Source organism: Passer montanus, unplaced genomic scaffold (genome assembly GCF_014805655.1).
Source record: "Passer montanus isolate IOZ18808 unplaced genomic scaffold, ASM1480565v1 scaffold18, whole genome shotgun sequence".
NCBI lineage: Eukaryota > Metazoa > Chordata > Aves > Passeriformes > Passeridae > Passer > Passer montanus.
In genome coordinates this window covers 5,850,446-5,870,733 of record NW_024365381.1, presented here as the reverse complement: position 1 = coordinate 5,870,733, position 20,288 = coordinate 5,850,446, and the positions used below count along the sequence as shown (strand labels likewise).

The 20,288-nt window shown below is 35.9% G+C and overlaps 1 protein-coding gene across 8 annotated transcripts in view; it reads right to left on the bottom strand.

The window, feature by feature from the left end:
• RYR3 (ryanodine receptor 3) overlaps positions 1-20,288 on the bottom strand; it is a 193,441-nt gene that overhangs the window by 144,104 nt on the left and 29,049 nt on the right. For all 8 annotated transcript variants that reach the window (XM_039705015.1, XM_039705018.1, XM_039705016.1 and 5 more), the window contains exon 2: positions 1,530-1,649. In XM_039705015.1, the coding sequence (XP_039560949.1) occupies positions 1,530-1,649 (120 nt within the window). The remainder of the gene's footprint in view (positions 1-1,529; positions 1,650-20,288) is intronic.

Below are 20,288 nucleotides of genomic sequence, written 5' to 3'. Positions count from 1 at the left end.
AGTTAAATGGAACTTCTTCAGGTTCAAATGCAAAAACTTTTCCCCTATGCATTATTGTTTTCCTGTCTTTTAGAATGACACCATGGATATTGTATTTGTTCTGTAATGTCGCTGACAAAACAGAAGAGAAGGTATATGATCTTATATCACATATGAGGCTGATAGAAGACATTTACAGCAGTAACTAAATGGCTGAAATTCAAAATCTTATTATATAATAATATGATCTCTTTAAGGAAATCCTAATTTTTGAATCAATATGTCTGCTTTTTATGCAACATGAAACTTCACAACAGACTTTTTTTTTTCCCAATATCTTGGTACTGATATGTCCAAAGAAAGATATGTTCAAGAGAAAAAAGTCTCAAGGGGAGCCAACAGTGTACATAAATATATGGCAGAAAGCACAAAGACAGATCCAGAGACTACACAGCAGAACCCAGTGAAAGGACAAGAGTAAATTGATACAAAGTGAAATACAGGAAATACTTTTTAAATATGGCAAATCTCCCTACTTTTACTGTGAGCACGGTAAACAGTGAAATAGATTGCCCAGAGAGGTTGTAAAGTCTCCACCCTTGGAGATACTCAAACTCTGATCCCAGTGTCCTAAGCAATCTGTTCTGTCTGAAGTTATCCTAAGTAGATTTTGCACTAGATGACCTTCAGAGACTCTTCCCAGCTTAAACAACTCCCTGTTCTGTGATTCATGACAAAGATCATGGCTACAGATGAGCCTTAAAGTGGATAGCACTTCTTTTTAAAATCAGTGACAAGAGAATAAAAGTCTTGATAATACTGCATTTTAAGGTGATGAAAATTGAAGAAATAAAAACAATTAAGGAAAACGATGCAGAGAGAACCAAAGAGAAAGAGGAGGTCTTCCTCTGTTTGGTTTATTCCTAACATTATGCTTTAGTAGTGGTTTACAGTTTCATCTCTTCACTCCTTTCCCCTCTCAAGCTCTGACAATTACTCTGGGGGGATTTGGACTTTTTTTTTTTTTTCTTCACATCTGTCTAGCCTCTTCTTTCAATTTTCCATTTTTAATCTTCTAAAATTCTCTTTTGCCTAATCATTCTTGTCTCTTTACATTTAACTTCCTGTTTGATAATGAAGTCAGGAGTAACACTTAATACCAGTAACTGACAGGTGATAATGCTTCCAAAATTATCAATCCAGTGTATCAATATATTTGAATCTACATCAGTAACAGAAATATAAGAGCTCAGTGAACTTAAATATTAATAAGAGTCTGGAGACCTAATCTTGAAAATAGGTAGTATTTCAGTCACAGGAAGTTTCTTAGTTAAAGAATAGCAACTTTTCACTGTTCTCAGGTGTGCCTCAAAATTTGTTTGGAAGCTCTAGGAAATTTTTGCAAACAATTCTAAGATGCAGTCAGAAAAAAAGGCATACATAAAGTCCCTCTAGCATCAAATTTAAGAAACCATAATTAAATGTGGTTGTGAATAAGTAGGTTAACATTCACTGATCAGTTACACCAGTTGAGAGTGTCAGCTTCTTACTTTAGCTTCTGATGTTGGCTCCAAAAAGCACAGGCGATTCCCAAGTCCCTCAGCTGCCAAGCAAAACTTCCTTTGTTCTTTGTGAATACTGGCAACACACTGAAGTACTACTTCATCATCCTGTCACAATACAAAGAACAAGAAAAAAAAATTATTTTGAAGTTATATGCTCACATATAATGTTAACAAATCCTGCAACATCTGTTGAAAATTAATGCAATATACTTCTAAATCATATCATGTACATATGCAGATATTCTTTTGATGTATATCTATAACAAATCTACAAATATGTAAAGATTTCTATAGGGATTTATATTCAAGACTTTATCAAAGTGATGAAGACTGCACACTCTCTCCAAGGCTTTTGCAATTGTTGTCTCCTTTTGTTTCTTTAACAATAAAAAACAAACAGTAAGCACTCTGTTACTGTTTTACTCAGCTAAATACTTTTAATTCTTACACTAAAAACCTTTATTGCAAACAACAGTGCTATTTGTTAGCAGGGTAAACTATCAACATTACTCCTCAGAAAGCAGAACCTTAACTTTTAAGTTTTCATGCAATATAGAAATCTCTGTGTACAGCCAGAGATCCAAGAGACATTTTTCAGGTGAAAGTTCAGTCACAAGAACTTGATCCTCAAAAGACATATCCCAAGAATAAGAACACTCTGGAAAAGCACTTTTACAAATTGCTGCATAATACAATGCCAAACATATAAAATGCCAAGCCCTTTTTCACCTCTTAATATGTGATACTAAAGCTGATATAAGCAAGCCAAAAGAGATGAATTTTAGTGTTTGACTGTGTCAAAGCTATATACAGAATTAAAAATAATTTTATTTTCCACAACTTGTCCACTAACTAAGAAAAAACCTCTGAGAGTACCATATAGAACAATTATTTTTGTATAGGCATGTATGTTTTGTTTACCAAAAGACACTGCCTGACAAGTTTTAAGGGGGCAGAAGCTGATATAACAGGAGTGATATGATATGTCACTGTCCCCTCCAGCTACAAAGTCCTACTGGTGTCAATTATTATTATCAAAGCAGATACACAACAGCCGCCTGTGCTGAGCACTGAGATCACTTGAACAATTATGTTCTAAAAGCAGCACTGCTATTTGCACCTCCCTGATGCAACTGCAAGGCTATGACACTGCCACGGCTTTGGGCACTTGAAATAAAAGCTGGGAGAAGGAAAGCAATTTTCACCAAAGGAACTGAGTGACACACCCTTTAAAAAGGGACATCAAAAGCATGATTTCCACTTGTGTTATTTCACAGGTGCGGGCAATTTACAGGGCTATTTTTTAGGCAACCCTTCACTGCCTGCTTACCACTTCTTACTGAAATAGTCAACTGTTACATTTCAGACTAATCAGCAGTTACAGACAGTATTTTTCTTATCTAGTTTTGCATGACAATCAGGTGTGGTTTCAACAGTACAGAAAAAGAATTCGAGACATATTTGCAAACAATTCTAAAAAAATGTATCAGTTAGAATTAATTGATGCTAAAAAATTATCTTTCCTCCTGTTGCTTCTGCTTCCATTTCTATAAAGTGCTCTCTGAAATCTTCAGCTTTCAAGCTCATTAATAAAATATTTTTTTCTCTTTGATATTCAGTGTAATAAGTTGCAAAATATTACCAGTACAATTAAATACTCATTACATGCCTTCCTTCATGAATTGTAAAAAATTTACATCAGAATCATGTGTGTTTGGTGGGAAAAAATTAGAACATATGTAAGATAAAAATAAATATATTTAGAACATTTTTCCTCATCTAGCTCCTGTATCAATATTTGAAAATAAATATTTTAGAGCTAAAAATAGTAAAATACTAAAACATGAATATATGAATAGCAAAATTTAGAAAAAAAAATGAGATTTACAAATTTGCACACACTTATAATTACATTATTTCTCTATAACTCGTATTTATGTTCCCTACTGCACTAAAGCATTCATCATTCCACAGAGTATATTGGTAGCCTCTATTGTAATTCATAATTCCCTAAAAAATAAAATTATATCTTCAGACTTTACAAGGGCACATCCTATCTTTTATAGGATAATGGGTAACAGCTTCAAACTGAAAGCATCTAGGTTTGTAGTAGATGTACACTGGCACAGGTTGTCCAGAGAAATTGTGGATGCCCCAATCCCTGGATGTGTTGAATGCAAGGTTGGATGGGGCTCTGATTAATCTGCTCTAGTGGAAGGTTTCCCCACCCATGGCACTGGGGTGGAACTGGATGATCTTGAGCATCTTTTCCAATCCAAACTGTTGTATGATTCTATGAACATGAGTAAAACTTACTTAAAATGAGAATTAATCAATAAAATTAACTATTTTCTTTTTAAGTCCACATGCATAAAAGGGCAAGGGTTCCTAATAAGAAGAAATTAATATTTTAATATTCCAGAATTCAGAAAAATAAACACTTAGAATTTACACTGGCATCAGAAAAACTTTATCAATCATTAAGTGCAATAATCTCAAAATACAAGCACAGAATGTCTTAAGTGTATGCAGCATGCAACACTGATGTTTTATGTTATTCCCCTAAATGGCCAATGTGCCCTTTCCTTTGTGCTACAACACTTACCAAGCTGGGTATTTGCTATGTAGGATAAAAAGCTTCAATAGTCTATTAAAAGTGGCAAGAATATTATGTTACATAGTATTTCAGAATGTTTTGCAGAAAAGTTTTAAAAAGTATTCATTCATGACTGAGCATAAAGAATTAGCAAAGCCTATACAGTCTGCAAATAAGAAAATTAGTCCCTGTTAAGATGATTCAGTATTTACATATTCTCACTGAAAAAAAGCCATCATTCTGGCTGAGGCTTGTAATTGCTTTTCTGGCCTGAAGATGCTAATAGAAATGAGTTTTATGGAGTTGCTGTGCTATCATGAAAATGCAGACCATGTCTCAGCAGTACCTTGTTTTCAGTACCTAGTTTGTGAACCATGAATTCAACAAATTTAAATGGTTTTGATTCAGTAAGTGTTTAAAATGCATTTTTTCTCATCTAGCAGCTCTGACATTTCCATATTCTAGTCCATTTATTTTGCAGGGGTGGGGTTTGGGGTTTTTGTGGGGGTTTTGTTGCTTGGTTTGTTTACTTGTTTGTTTTGGTGGGTTGGTTTTTAAGGAAACAGGCTTAGAGTTCACAGAATCACAGGGAGGAAAGGACACCCATAAACAATGGTCCACTACAGAAGGGCATTTGCACTAGAAACTGCTTTTGCTATTCTTCCTCAAAAAATACACACATTCTAAGCATCATTTAGTAATAACTGGTTTCCACCAGTGGCATCATCCAGCTAACCAGGAGATACATTCTAGATTACCATCATTCCATCTACTGACAAATACAGATGCGTAGAAATTCTTCACTTTTTTATTCTGAATGATGAGGAAGTGGAAGCTCTCCCCTTCAGTCCAGAAATCTTTTATCTGGTTAAGATTCATCTCTCAGCCCTTTAGCAAAAGGATGCATACAGAGTAACTCCACCCCAAATCAAAGAAGGTTTATACACTAAAACATGCTGAAATTGCTAAAATATATTTCAGATGGTCTGAAACACTGCAGAATTCACCTAGTGTCATGTATCTAATGTGTCATAATACCATCCATTGTCCATTCATGTATCCATGGTACATAACTTTTGGAGAAAGGAAAAAGACAGTTTTGGGGATTTGGGGTTCTTTTTGAAAATAGGTAACCACACAACTTGGTGTACTGCAAAAGTAAATTTCTACTTGCTTTGGCTAGAGCTGATGTTGTATTCCAAATTTGACTATATCTCAATATATCTCAATTTATCAATATAAACTGAGAAACAAAGGTATTTCTAAAACAGTTACAAATTCAATATATTCTAATGTTGAGAATGAGCAAGTTACAAAAATAGAAATTGACTCTACACAAAAGCATGTCTTTTGTGAATACATTAAATATTTAAACTTTTTTAACTGAAAGCTTTTATTCCTAGCCTTCAACAATACCGAATTAAGCAGTACACTATGAAACTTTAAAAATTAATTTTTAAAGGATCACAGTCCAGTAGTTCGTTACCAAACACTATTTTGTCTTGATGTTCAGGCTGTCGTCATCCTCAGGTTTCATAATATAAAGTGATGGTGAACTTAAACTGAGCTTCCTGTGCCGAAATAGTAAGCCAAAACATAAGCAAAATTGATCTTTATTACTCAAGTTGCTGCAAAGGAATTCAATGACCAAAGGTGAATTAATGTATTGTTGACATGACCTTGCTCCTGCACTGTTCACTAGTTTTTCAATGCAGAATTTGAGAATAAGGAAATTCTAACAGTTAGTGGAACTCCTTCTTCATTTGTGTTGCATATTCTATAATTTAGAATTGTAGTGATTTATATAGTACACATAAATCTGAATAGGAGTTGCATTCAAAAATAGACACACTTCAATATATTTTATACTATCAAGCACAGAACCATGAATACAGTAAATGTACACATGCAAATGTTGCTGGAAAATGCTACCATAGATTTAGTTTATTACCTACTGAGTCAAGATCTACCTAATCTCTATAATATTCAGTGCTGAAAATAAACTGCTAAAATAAAATTGACATGGCATTGAAAATTAATCAATTCTAGATAATTAATCAACTTTGTTATTATACTACAAGAAGAAAGAGTTTTCTCAAAACAAATTGCATATTTTGCCTATAATTTACTCACAGCTGCAATAAACATTCAGATATGTACTTTCCCAGGAATGACTAACTTAAATGCAAAGTGATACAGAATTGTTTAAAAGTACATTCTTCTGTAAATCCATGGAAAACCATGATGATAATACATCCCTTCATTCGAGAAATATATATTACTATAAAAAAAAGCCAAAACATATCTGTAAAACATGGTAAAACAAGCATGCATATCAAGCTGATGCTCTATACAGGCCTGATTAATGTGAGACACTTGCTGATTATAGATCAGTGCTGCAAAAAAATGAACTAAGTAAAAACCCACAGCCACCTTCACTTTTTGGTAGACAACATTCTTCTTGCATCTCTCCCTCTATCACAAAGCTCAGGATGTAAATAAACATCTTGATAACATTTGAACACTGGTTACAAAACTATTCTTTTACAGGATTGCATTTCTTTTGAGTTTTCTGGAATAGTCTTGGAAAAGAAGTGAAGTTCACCAAAAATTACAATCTAGAGCAATTACAATCTACATATTTTCTTCTCAAAATAAGGAACTATATGCAGAGTTGACAATCTTCTATCCAAAGATGGATTTGGTAAATTTGTTTGCGCCCACCAGTTCCTTGTTACTGCTGAACAGGCCTTTTTCTTTCCTGCTTTTACTACAGTCACAGCATGATGAGGAATTTGGGGAATTTGGGGATACATGGGAGGTTGGGAGGTGACACAGCCAGGGCAGGTGACCCCAATGACCAAAGGGGCATTCCAGATCATATGACATCATGCTCAGCATATACATATTCATATACATATTTCACTAAATAATTATTTTAATTGTATTATTTATGTCCATAATAATTATACAAACAGTTTAAGTCTTATTCTCAAAAAATAATGCATCATAGCCATTTTTTTTCAAAAAAAGCAGGATTATATAGTCAATATCCACCTACAGCTTGGGTAATACAGCAGTTTTAATAAAAACTGTAGGTTAGGCCATTGAATGTCTAGACAGTGTTTTGTGGGAAGCAAGTCTCCATCACCAGACAACAGTGAAAATATAGAAGTCAAAGTGATCTATAGTCTCATCTATTTTTTTTTTTTGGTAGAGTGATCAATCTCTGTGCTGTAAATTTTACACCTGGTATAAGGCTGATGATGTATATGAAAGATTTGCCACACCCATTCCTTGGTTTGCTCATTAAGGAAGGTAATTGAAGAAAGGTGACTCAAATTAGCAAGCTGATGAAGCCTACCTAAATACTAGTATAAAAATAAAGTGAGTTAACTATGTGTTTCTGTTGTATAAATCCATGTAAATGATCCATTAAAAAAGCATCCATAATTTACCTAGTTTCCAGCTTCTTAGTAGATATAGTCAATTGTTCCACTAATTCTAAAACTGAAGCTTCATAAAACACCTCATTAAAGGATTACACTACTTCCACATTTGAAAGAAACAGAACTTTTCAAACCTATAAACTCATACACTATTTTTGGGATTTATTACTTCAGCTAATGTTACTGAAACAATTGGCAAATGTGTATTTTTTTCTCCCTTTTATATTGTCAAAAAATAATTTCATAAAACTGATACAGAAAATAGTTCTAATTTGGCATATTATTTCTGCTACTGATCTTCTACATCAGATAAAGGATGTGGAAAAATTCTGGCTGCTGAATTTATTATTTACCAAGGCAACACAGTCTTAAATATTTAGACTTCCTAATTAAGTTCATAAAAATTAAAAGCCTCTTTGATTAAATCTTACTTGACTTGCTCTACGTTTGAGGCTATGATCCAAAAAAATAACATATTTGTTTGCCATCTAGCCAGAACAATTCAGTTTGTTTAGGTTTCTGTACTGCAAAAATAATTTTCCTTCAATTAAGAACAATTGTGTATCACATGTCCATGCAGACATCAGATTCAGAGCAAAGTACATAACTACATCAGAAGCCTTGCTTCATGGTCACATCACTTTTCCTCTGCCAAATAACTGAACTGTAACCCTCAACCAAAAATTCCCTGGGGGAAATTTCCAAAAGCTCTGCTGTATTAATCTTTATTTATTTGCTAAGGCAATTCAATTCTTAATAAAGAAAATAATTGTTCATTTTTGCATGATGACTGACACTCCTGTGTCACTGTTGAGTCAAAGATGACACAGAGTCATTTAATCAATACATTTCACATGATTGATTAAGTAAGAAACCACCCTTTGGTAAAAGTATTTCCATAACACATTCCAAATGTTCACAAACACCAGGTGCAGCAACCTAAGATAAGAATTGTTTACAATTCTTTCCTCTGAGCTTCTCTCAGCTTTTCCCAGAACCATGCCTGGGAAACTATCAGTTTCTCTCTCTCAGCATTCACACTCACAAATAGTATGCAGTACAGATTTGACTAATTGAAATTTTGAATATTTTGGACTTTGTTTTTGTTGGAAGACATTTCTCACTTGAAAAATAATTTTAAAGTTACACAGCTAGTGTATGACATGGATTTTTCATTTTGCCTACTCTTTCCCAAGATAAAAAGCAACTTCTTTCTTTTTTTGACTAGTCACGAGAAAAAAGAAAGAGGAAACCAAGAAAAACCTGAAAAAACACTTTTAAGTCTCAAAACTGACCCAAAACCAAAACACATAGAAACAAAGAAAGAAACAAAAATTAACTGCACCCTACTAGGCTTACGCACTTACCTAGGTTACATTACAAATGCAACCTAGCATTCAGGTTTTTACTGAAGGCTCAGCATTGACCAGCAGTCCCCAGACATTGCTACGGATGTCTGTGGAATCCTGAGGTCCCCTGAATAGTGGGTGGCTGTTAGAGGCAGCTTTGCCTCACCACGCATGTGAGGAAAAGTGTGATACAGACAGGTGATGTGAAGGAGCAGGAGCCATCACCCTCAGCCTGTGGACTTTGACAGGGAGGACAACTTGTGATCCTCCTCTTTGGACATAAACTAAGAGTGTACATGGGGAAATAAAGTGTATTGTGTCTGCTTTTCTTCTCTTTTCTTCTTCAGATCAAAACAATGACAAGTCACCAAGTTCTTCAAAAACTCAAATCCCTCTTTTTAAGCTAATGTGAGTAATATGAGCTTTAATCCTGTGCTTCCTTATAAAATGAGAAACAAACAGAATGAAGAGGCAATATGTTATGTATATGATCCATGCTGAAGCTGTGTGAACATTTAAAAAGTTCTGGAAATAAAATAATTATTTTCAAACTTATGTTTGGACATACTTATTTGTCCTGATTCAAATGTTGTTTTAGGAAATTTTATGCTTCTATTCAACTTAAAAGGCTGTGTAACAGGTACTCACATTGTCATATTCTATTCAGTATTTCCATGTTTAAGAGTTTCAATCATATTATGAAGTAGCAGAAGAAAAAACCTGTTCCTGCTCATCAAAAAATACATAAATCAAAAATTATAATAATGGGAAAATTTTAAAGAAAACTGTAGACTGCTAGGAAAGATAAGTTATCCAGACAAAGTTAATTATTACCTTTTTTTAAAAAAAAAGATCCAAACTTCATTTCCAGCCATTAAAACATTTTTATTGTTTTTTCTCTTACATACATGCCAGCAAAGCAAATGTTTCCTGTTTACAGAACTACCAGTTTTCTCACAGCAGTTACATTTTGCCATTCTGCCAAAGAGACATGAGTCTTCTGTATATCTCTTGAAACACTTCTTTTCCCCACACTGTGCACTTATAATAGTGATGATAAAATTTTTCAATAAATACTAACATACTTGCTCCACAAATTTATACTAGGAATACTGTTTACTAGAGGAAGTATCCAAGGATAACCTAAAACAAGGTTTAATATCAGAGTCAGCTTATGAACCAAAAAAGGTTCATAAAATATGCAAGTTATATTTTTCACTTGTGTAATTAGAAAAGCTTATACAGGTCTGCTGCAATATGATAAAATTCATTAAGAAGTGCATACTGCATGAATATTTTGGTCCCAAAATACAAACATCACAGTCATGTAGTTGAATCAGGAAGAGGTCACATGAATATATCATCTTGGGTTTTCCTATGCTTTAAATGTCTATAAATAAATCTTCTGGTAAGCAGTATGTGTTAACATCTAAAAAAGAGGTGTGCTTAGACACCTCATATTGTAAATCACCACAAAACCCACAAACAAATGAAGGAAACCAATATCCAGAGCAGATCTTAAACCAGCGATGGTCATGGGGAGGTGGATTCTCAGGAGATTTAGCTTTACTTCCAGTACTTGCTGTTGGTTGTTTTCAACATATTTTTTATAAACTAAAAACCTCTATTTCTTTGTAGTAATTTCTTTGTACCAAGGTGGGGCCTGTCTGAGGGCTGTCTTCCCCCAGTAAGCATACAAATTTCTCTCAGTAACTACAACCCGTTCACTGCAAATGGATCCTTATGATGACAGCAGAGTTCTTTGATGGAAATTCACACAGCACCCTCTGACAGTTCTCAGAAGATTTTAAAAATAGAGTTGGGGTTTCCGTTGTCAGTCTACGCCTTCAACAGTGGTTGGACAAAAGCCTAATCATAACTCTGGAACATACTCCCATATCTTATATCAAGGCATCAGCAAGGCAGAATAGGCAAATATACAGCAATAAGACACACACACACAGAAAAAAATTCCACCAAAACACCCAAACAAAACAAAACAAAACAAAAAATCCCCTTTTGAATAAAAAATTGCTTCAGAAAGTCCAGTAGCATAAAATTGACCATTTTGCTGCTTTTTTTTTTTTAAATCCAAATTCAGGTGGTATAATTGCCATTGAAGCATTTAGATAGGTTGCTGCCCCCTGTATCACAGCTTTCTCCACCTTCCTCCTTATGCAGTTCTTTGTGGAAATGAGATAGCATGAGAGAGTGACCACAAAGGGACATCCACACCAAATACCAAGACCGAGTGTAATATCCAAAATATTTATCTATCATCGTATCATTAAAGCTGAGTACTAAATATTCTTTAAAAAATCACTCCTTTGATTTTAAACTGCATTGCATGAGAAAGAGAAGACTTATTAATGCAGCTGGGGTAAACTAGCTATGCAGACCAGTTTGCACCTTTGGTGCACCTCAGGCAAATTAAAGATGTCCTCTCTTATCAGGAGAGCCCCGTCATTCTTTAAAGAAAGTGTTATGGATTCAGAAGGGGGTAGAATTAATCTTCTTCACAGTGGCTGTTCCAGGACCATGTTTTGGATTTGTGCTGAACACAGCATTAATAACACTGAGATATTTTTTTTATTGCTGAGCTGGGCTTGCAAAGAGCCAAGGCCCTTTCTGCTTTTCATACAGCCATGCTGGTGGGGAAGCTGGGGGTGCATGGGAGGCTGGCAGGTGACACAGCCAGGGCAGGTGACCCCAGGTGACCAGAGGGACATTCCAGACCATGTGACATCATGCTCAGTATATGAAGGTGAGGGAAGAAGGAAGAAGGGGGGACATTTGGAGTGATGGTGTTTGTCTTCCATTCACCATTACAGTTCATGGAGCCCTGCTCTCCTGGGGATGGCTGAGCACCTGCCTGCCCATGGGCAGCACTGAATTCATTCCTTGTTTTGCTTTGCTGGTGTGCACAGCTTTTGCTTTCCCTATTAAACTGTCTTTGTCTCAATCCAGGCGTTTTCTGTCTTTTACCCTTCTGATTCTCTCCCTGATCCCACTGGTGTGGGAGAGAGCAAGTGGCTGCATGGGGCTTGGGTGCTGGCTGGGGTTAAACCACAAAGAAAGGAAGCGACATTGAGCATCCATGTTAATTAACAGAATGGAAGATTGACTAAAAGCATGAAGATATGCACCGTACTGATCAAAAAAGTGGAATTATCCAAGAAAGATGTACCCTGCCTAAGTAGCTTATCATTATTACTGGATGGACGTGTTAGAGCAGGTCCCAAGGAGGGCCATGAAACAGTCAGAGGTTTGAAGCAGCTCTCTTGTCAAGAAAGGCTGAGAGAATGGGAACAATGGTCTCATCAAAAAGGCTGAGAGAGCTGGGATTGTTCATCCTGGAGAAGAGAAGGCTCCAGAGAGATCTCAATGAAGAGTTTCCATACTTAAGGGGACTTAAAAGAAAGATGAAGAGACTTTTTACCAGGGCTTGTAAGGACAGGATAAGGGACAACAGGTTTAAACTAAAGGAGTGTAGATTCAGGTTGGACTCAATAAAGAACTATTTTAGAATGCGGGTGATAAGACACCAGAACATGTTGTCCAGAAAAGCTGTGGATGTCCCATCATTGGAACAGGTCTCTGAGCAACATGATCCAGTGAAAAATGTCCCTGCCCATGGCAGGGGCTAGACTAGATGATCTTTAAAGTTCCCTTCTGACCCAAACCATACTATGATTCTATGAGTTGTGGTGTCAGAACTGGCATGCTTTCAACTCTCACATTCATAACCTCTGGCAAAGGTTATATAAACAAATGAAGAAAACACTAGTTTGTTAGGAAAGGAAGGTGTTACAGTTTATTTTGATGTAGCATCCTTTTGGAGACAGAAATGAATGTAAGATACATTGTTGTGTATATACATAGTTGCATATATATTGTTTGTTTTGCCCATTTCTTTTACATCTGGTGCAAGTGAAGCAGGCTAACCACTTAGTAACAGGAAGATATAACACAGGACACCCATTACAACAAATTTACAATCAATTTAATTTCAGAAAGTAACTCATAACTGAAGTTCACAAATGCAAGAAATTTTTGTGTAATAAACTCAATCTGTACGGTTTAGCTTAGAAATTTTTACTGTTTGAAAGATGACCATAAATATTAATGGAATAGCCAGTGTCTTGTCTCAATTACAGATGAACCAATTTAAAAAACTTGACACCTGACAGCAAGAAGGAATCCAAATAGAAGCCGTCAGCCTTTTGGAATCTTAGTGCATGACCACTACCAGATTAGTAAAGATACCAGCAGCAGCAAACATTTAGATCATATCTATTTCAAAAAGAGAATGGGTATGCACTTTTTTTAGCATATTCTTTAAATCATGTATTCTGTCTATGACTAGTCTCTCTGAGCTATCAACTATAAATATTTCAGATATTTATTTAATACCGCATTTTGTTAAAGATGTAAGATTTCCCTTTTGGACTAACAGCTTTTACTAAGAAACTTAAATGCTGATTTCAAGGCAAAAATCATATAGATTTTTTTTACAGAACCCAATACTACTCAGGATTTTAAACACGGTCTATATTAACTGTTGACAAAATGGATGCTTATCATACAGCTTTGAAAATCAGGGACATACAATGAGACAAAAAATTGTCTACTTTAAATTTTAGGAACTCAAAACAAATATGAAAAGTTCTAAAAAAGATCAAAACAAATAAAAAATTGCTCAGTCACTATATGAAGTTGTAGGCTAGCTCTTTTCTACATGAAGATAGAAGAACTCTTTACAGATCTTATTTTTTTTAATAGTATTCTCAGAGGAGATTTTACAATGTCAGTGACCTGAATTTAAGTCATCATTGTCAGGTGTAGGCAGCAGAACCACAGATAAACAGACAGTAGCATTTAAACAGATACATAGAGTTTGCAAGACCCAGGACTTTGCACCATGTCTCAGAACCAGAGTGAGCCTGTAAATAGCCAATAAATATTTACGTGCCACTTATCCAGATTTTAGGAGAAAGGGGGAAGAAAAAGCCATGAGAGCTGAAATTTTGCCGTATAAATAATTGTTTTGTCAATGACCCAAAGATGATATGACATCAGTATGAGATAAGATAGTCTGAAGCAGAAATACAAGGTCCTGCAGGGTCTAGAATTGTTCAATGATTCATTGTAACTTGTTTTCTTGATTAAACAGAGGTTTAGGTTAAGGCTGAGGGTTCTTCCCCAAACCTTCTATAGACAAGACATAAATATGGCTGTGAACATAAAGCTGATGATCTGCCAGGCAAACATGGATTGGTAATAGAAAGCTATGAAACAGGTTCAAATTTATATGTGTACATGGGGGGATCACAAATTATACAGAGAAAGAATACTAAAGGAAGTAGAATACCTGTAGTTACCCTGTACTAGCAAATATACAAATATAATAATGTATATTTGAGCATTCACTCAATATACAGATATATTAAGGGGTGTAGAGGACATTGAAGAGTTTTTACATGCCGTGCTCTCCCTCAAAAAATTAATTAAACTTCTCTGATAATATTTTTATTGAGAGAATTTTAAAACAATGTGACATAACATATATGGTAGTATATATTATCTAGACAAAAATAATTCTGTGCATAGTTTTTAAAATTTACTAGAAAATTGATACATTTCAATGGTAAATTCTTTTATGTGGATATATATACACACAAGCCTCAGCATCAGCCACAATTATTTCCCCAATGGTAAACCACAGAATTAAAGACACTTTATTGTTTATAGAGCTATAGTGCCTACAAATTATTTTAAAATATGGTTAATATGAGGATATAATACCTTTGAAATCCAGCTGTGTCTTCCATTTCTAAATCCATACTCCATTTTGTTCATACTGCACTATGTATATGCACACATCTGTTAATTTGTTGGGTTTTTTCTATCAATAAAACTTTTTAAAGTCTGCTAAGATGAATTACATTCATATTTCAACAAAATATCTGAAAACCATAAATTACCAGTCATGTATATTTGACCTTAACTATCCATTACAATCCTGAATTATGACTTCTGAAATTTATTTCAGAAGTGAACTCTGATATTTTTGGAAATTCTTTTAAACAAAAACCTCGCTAATACTCGGTAATCATCCACATCTGTTACAGCTGAAAAGAGAAAATGCATCAGATGCAGGGAAAATTACAACAGAAATCTTTCAAACAGGATTGAAAAACACAGCAGATACTTTAACAGTCTTCATACAAAATACAGGAAAAAAAGAAGACTGAATAAAGTAGAAGAGCTAGCACAGAAATAAAATGTGAAAATTTAAGTACATTCAACTGCCATCCATTCCATGTCAAGCATTCACACATATTAAAAAAGCTGGGCTATAGAAAGTGAAATACTTAAGGTTTAGACAAGAACTGGCAGGGACAGGAGATTGAAAGTGCATAAATGAATCATGCCCATCAACTATACCCTCCAAAATAAAATATTCAAACCACCAACAAGCAGCTGCATGGCAGTTTTCCCTGTATAGTGGTTTAAGACTTACAATTATTGCTATTCCAGTAGGAGATACTTGCAGATGTGCAAGCAGTAGAAATGTCCTAAAAACATGACAGACCAGTCACTCTAGCAAGTGGGAATATGTGAGTTAACTACATGGTTAGTCACTGATGTCATTACCTTGGATCTACAATTGAGGGCAAGCACAGTTACTGGAAATAGAATGATTTCTATAAAATTAGGAAGAGTATTTCTCAGTATATACTTATTGATGCTACAAATCGTAATAAAGACATATTGCTTTGCTCTGTGCTTTTTTCATTAATTAGATGGTGCCTAAGGAAAGTGCACTTAATTTTGCAACTAAGTTGATTTCTGTAGAAAAGTCAGTATCGTTGTATTCCCCACTGCTCCTGTCCCAGATAACGTTAGCAGTGCGTGCTTGCTTGCTTCATAAGGTTCACTTAAGAATTCTGTAACACCTCTTCTACCAAAAATCAGCCAACACATTCACTAGCAAATTACAGAGCCAAACCTTGATATGTTTTCAGCAGAGAAGTTCATAAAATTTAAATGTTCAATAATCACTTACATACTTTGCACTTTACAAATTCACACCAAATTATGTTCACCAGCCAGCCACATCACAAGAAGCAAAGAATATGCAACTGTCTTGTCACCAGGCAGCAGGAGGGGACCTAAGAGATGAGGGGAATGGAGCCAGGCTCTGCTCAAGGCAATTGGTGAATCCCCTCCCAGCCTACCTCACCTTCCCAAGTGCCCCTGTACAATGGGAATCAGGCTCTGGGAGTGAGGGTCAGGCACATGGCAACCTGGACTAAGGTTCACAGGTTGGGAAATTGTCCAGGGTGAATTAGTCTACCTGACACACCATGACTACCTCAGTTATGACAAAAATGTCATCCAATATTCCCTTCTGAGAGAAACAGAGGGATCAATATGCTGACCAGACCCAAGCCATAGAGAAGTCTGCTGCCTCCTTAGGGTCCAGGTTAGAGATGAAATCAAGAAACTCTCCAATCTGGTACAGCCCTCTAATTATCATCCATTACTCGTTTTTCAGGTGGGCAGCAATAAAGTACCAAGAAGCCTGAAGAATATCAAGAGGGACCTCACTGCTTTGGAATAACTCATTGAGGGATCTAGAGCACCAGCAGTGTTCTCTCTTCTGGCAGTTGCAGGGGAAGGTGGGAGTAGGAAAATCACCCATATTAATAACTGCTCTGAGCCTGGTGTTACTATCAGGATTTTGTGGTTTTTCATCACAGATCAGTTTACAAAACACCAAGCCTGCGGACAACAGATGGGGCACACCTGTCCCAAAGCAGAAAAAGGATCTTCACATAGGCTTTAGCAGGGCTCATTGAAAGAGCCTTAAATTAGATTTGAAGGGGAAAGGGATAAAACCAGGCTTGCTAGAGATAAGCCTAGAGGTACCAAATCAGGGACTTTATCACTTTCTACAACTACCTGAAAGGAGATTACAGCCTGGTGTGTGTCAGCATCTTCTCACAGATAACAAGAGACAGTATGAAAGGAAATGGTCTGAAGTTGCAGCAGAGGTTTAGATTAGATCTTAGGAAAATCTTCTTGGAAAGGGTGGTCAGGCACTGGAATATGCTGCCCAGGGAAGAAGTGGAATTGCCAATTCCCTGGGTTCAATTTGACATTTCGGGACATGATTTAGTGGTGAACAATGCAGTGCTCAATGATGAACAATGTGGAACTCAGTGATCTTAGAGGTTTTTTCTAATGTCAAAAATTCTATTTCTATCTTGAGTTGGAAGTGACCTTTAGAGATTGTCTAGTTCTACCCCTATGCCCAAAGTAGCATCAACATCAATGAGGTGCTCAGAACCATATGGGTTATAAATATGTCCTGAGACAGAGAATTCTGAGCCTTCCTGGACTACCTGTTCCAGTGTTTGACTATTCCAAAATAGGAAAAAAATAATTGTTGTCAGGACCAGGATTGAAGTTTGTTAGTGAAGCTCTCTAGACTCACAAGCACAGAAAGATTTGCAGTTCACTCAATTATCAGCTCAGACCCTCCTCCTAATACTTGGGCCTCTTACTTGCCAGCTTGAAGTTTGCTTTGCAAATTACATATACGTGGCCCTTATCCTCCAGGAGAGGGGAAAATGTTGACTCCAGTGTCATCCCCAGCAGCTGGTGCTTAGGCACATGGGCCCTATGAAGCGTAGTTCCCATGCCAGCTACTCACACTAAGACCCTCACTTCATTTCACCCAGACCCATACAGCTTGCATCTAGGACCAATGACCCAAGGTCCTTCAGTAGCAGTTGATGCTGGAACTCCTGCTTGCTCTGGATGCTGGTACAGAAGATGTGTGTCCCTTCACCCAAAGTCTGATTCCAGTTCCTGCCTCAAATTCACTCACCCCAGTTCACTCAGAAGCTGTCAATCCTTCTAAGATCCATGGAGCCCAGAGCCATTGATGAAAATGCTCTTACTTGCTCCAGTTGCTGGTACCACAGGACCACATACACAGGACTGCTTCATTTGAGGTCTGATTCCAGCTGCTGGCTCCAAATTCTGGGTTCCCCAGTTGCTAGCATCACTCCTTACAGCACTCATGCACAGGGAAAATAGTGAGTATTAAGCAGGAAGATAAACTGCTGTGATCAGACATAGGGCTGCCAGGCAGGCACACTGACTGGGCACTGTTATGCAAAACCAGCCCTTTTTATAGCTCCACCTGTCAATCCCCTAGTGTCACTTTTCCCCACTACCCTTCCACTAAACAGCTCTTCTTAAATTTTACAGTCTTACAGATTAGCTTCAAATATTTTAAAAACCTTCATATTTTCTGCCTTATCAGTTACAAACTCCAGATGGTTCTCCTCCAAATGCTGCCTGTGTGTTCTTAATGGAACAATTAACAACTGAAGAGCCCTGGTCTTTGCCATTGTCTCCATTTTCCCATGTCTACTATGTTTGTATCTCTGTGTGGTTTTGTTTATCTAGCAATTCTACTCCCCCCACCCACCTTATCCTTTCTTCTCCACTTACACCTTGCTTTAAGAATAAAAGGAAAAACATTCAGCAAAAATCTTAGTGCTCCTTGTGCAAGGAAACTATATGCAAGAATCTATAAAATGCTTGAACTTTTTAACTTCACAACCAGCAGGTGCCCTGCTCACTGAGCACTTTGTACAGCAGAAAAAGGGAGTCTTCATAGTACGTTATGTTGGCATATGTCCCATGATGTATAGAACACTTGCAGGTTTTTTTATGCTACAACACCATAAACACCTGGTTCAACTGATTGCCTATGCAAATACAGCACACAGATGTAAGCAAGCAAATAAAAGAAATTCTTATTTCTGATATCTTGTTTCAAATGCAGATGCTCTTGCAGAATAACAAATTATCTTCCTCAAGTTTACAAGTTACTGTGTGCCTGAACTTTCAAAATTCATACTGCCTGCTTCCATGAAACCTTAGTTATCACTAAGAGCTAAATTAGATTTTCTTATTGTGAATACTGAGGCCGATTTTATGCTTGCACATATGCTCAGTTGGATTCATCTCTCTCTTGACATATGAAGAAAAAGGAAATTACAAAGTTACAAAATCTATCACCACTTCAAACTGTCTTACAGGGAAACTGTTATATTCCCACTGTGACTTTCTGCCACAGAAATTACTGCCTGACATCCATTATTTCAAAATGTTCATGTCTACAAAACTCATCTGGGGAAAGAAAATTACTAGAGATATGAATATTCAAGTATTCCGTGACTTTTTTTTCCCCCCAAATATAGAACCACATTTTTCTTCACACAAAACTTATAACTTTCTGTTAATCTAAACCTGCAAAGCATATCCAGCAAAACCTCTCATTCTATTTTTATTACCACTGGGTAGATCAATGATATAAGTTACATCAATTCAAGCAGAAGTATCAGTGAGACAGACAGAGATTTGGAGTGCATCTGCTAGACCTTCTCTTCATCATGAGTTACATAAGAAAAACAGACAAACTTTAGAACAAAATATAGAAAGACAAATATTCAGATTTTGATAGAATAATTTTAAGAAATCAGATTAAAAATTAATTCAGTGACAAATCAGGAGTCTGAAGTTAGAGAATGGATGAGATTTTGCCTAGCTGTGTCCAGACAAGACCAAAAACCTGGAAATAAATGAGTAGACCAATTAGTCTTAAATAACGAAGACACAGTTATGAAATATTAGCATAGAGAAAAATCTCTTCAAACTAATGCACCTGGCATCACCTCCTGTAAAACTTAATACTTGCTTCCTTTGTAGCTTATCCTGGATTAATAAATATTCTGTCTCTGCTATAAAGTTCTTACTGTCTCCTTATAAACATAATCTCTAATTATCACCTTGTATCCATAAAAAAGCCAGGGTGTTGAAGATCACTATAAACTGTATCAGAGAACATAGTAGAAAAGAATGCCTGTAATTTCTGTAAAAGTTCAGTAATGATTAGGATGAAGCCTAAAGCGTAGATCTTTAAAGTTAGTTTATCAGATTTGTTCCTTTTTTTTTTCTTAAATAAAATCTGTACATCCACATTCTGCTATCTTTTCCACCATTCCCATCCTAACCTAGACTTTACCACCACAATATTTTTGCAACCATGGAGTTTTTTGAGGATTTTAGATGCTCATTCAAGATTAAATAAGCAATTTATTTATTAATTTAAAATCCCACACTATCTCAAAATTAAATTAGTATACTACTGTTTTTCTTTGGTGGTAAGACACAGCAATTTGAGTTCTTAAGTAAGATAATATAGAGACGTTCCAGCAGTTACTACTGACTCTGACATTGTCATCTTGGTAGCTTTTGTCTAAAA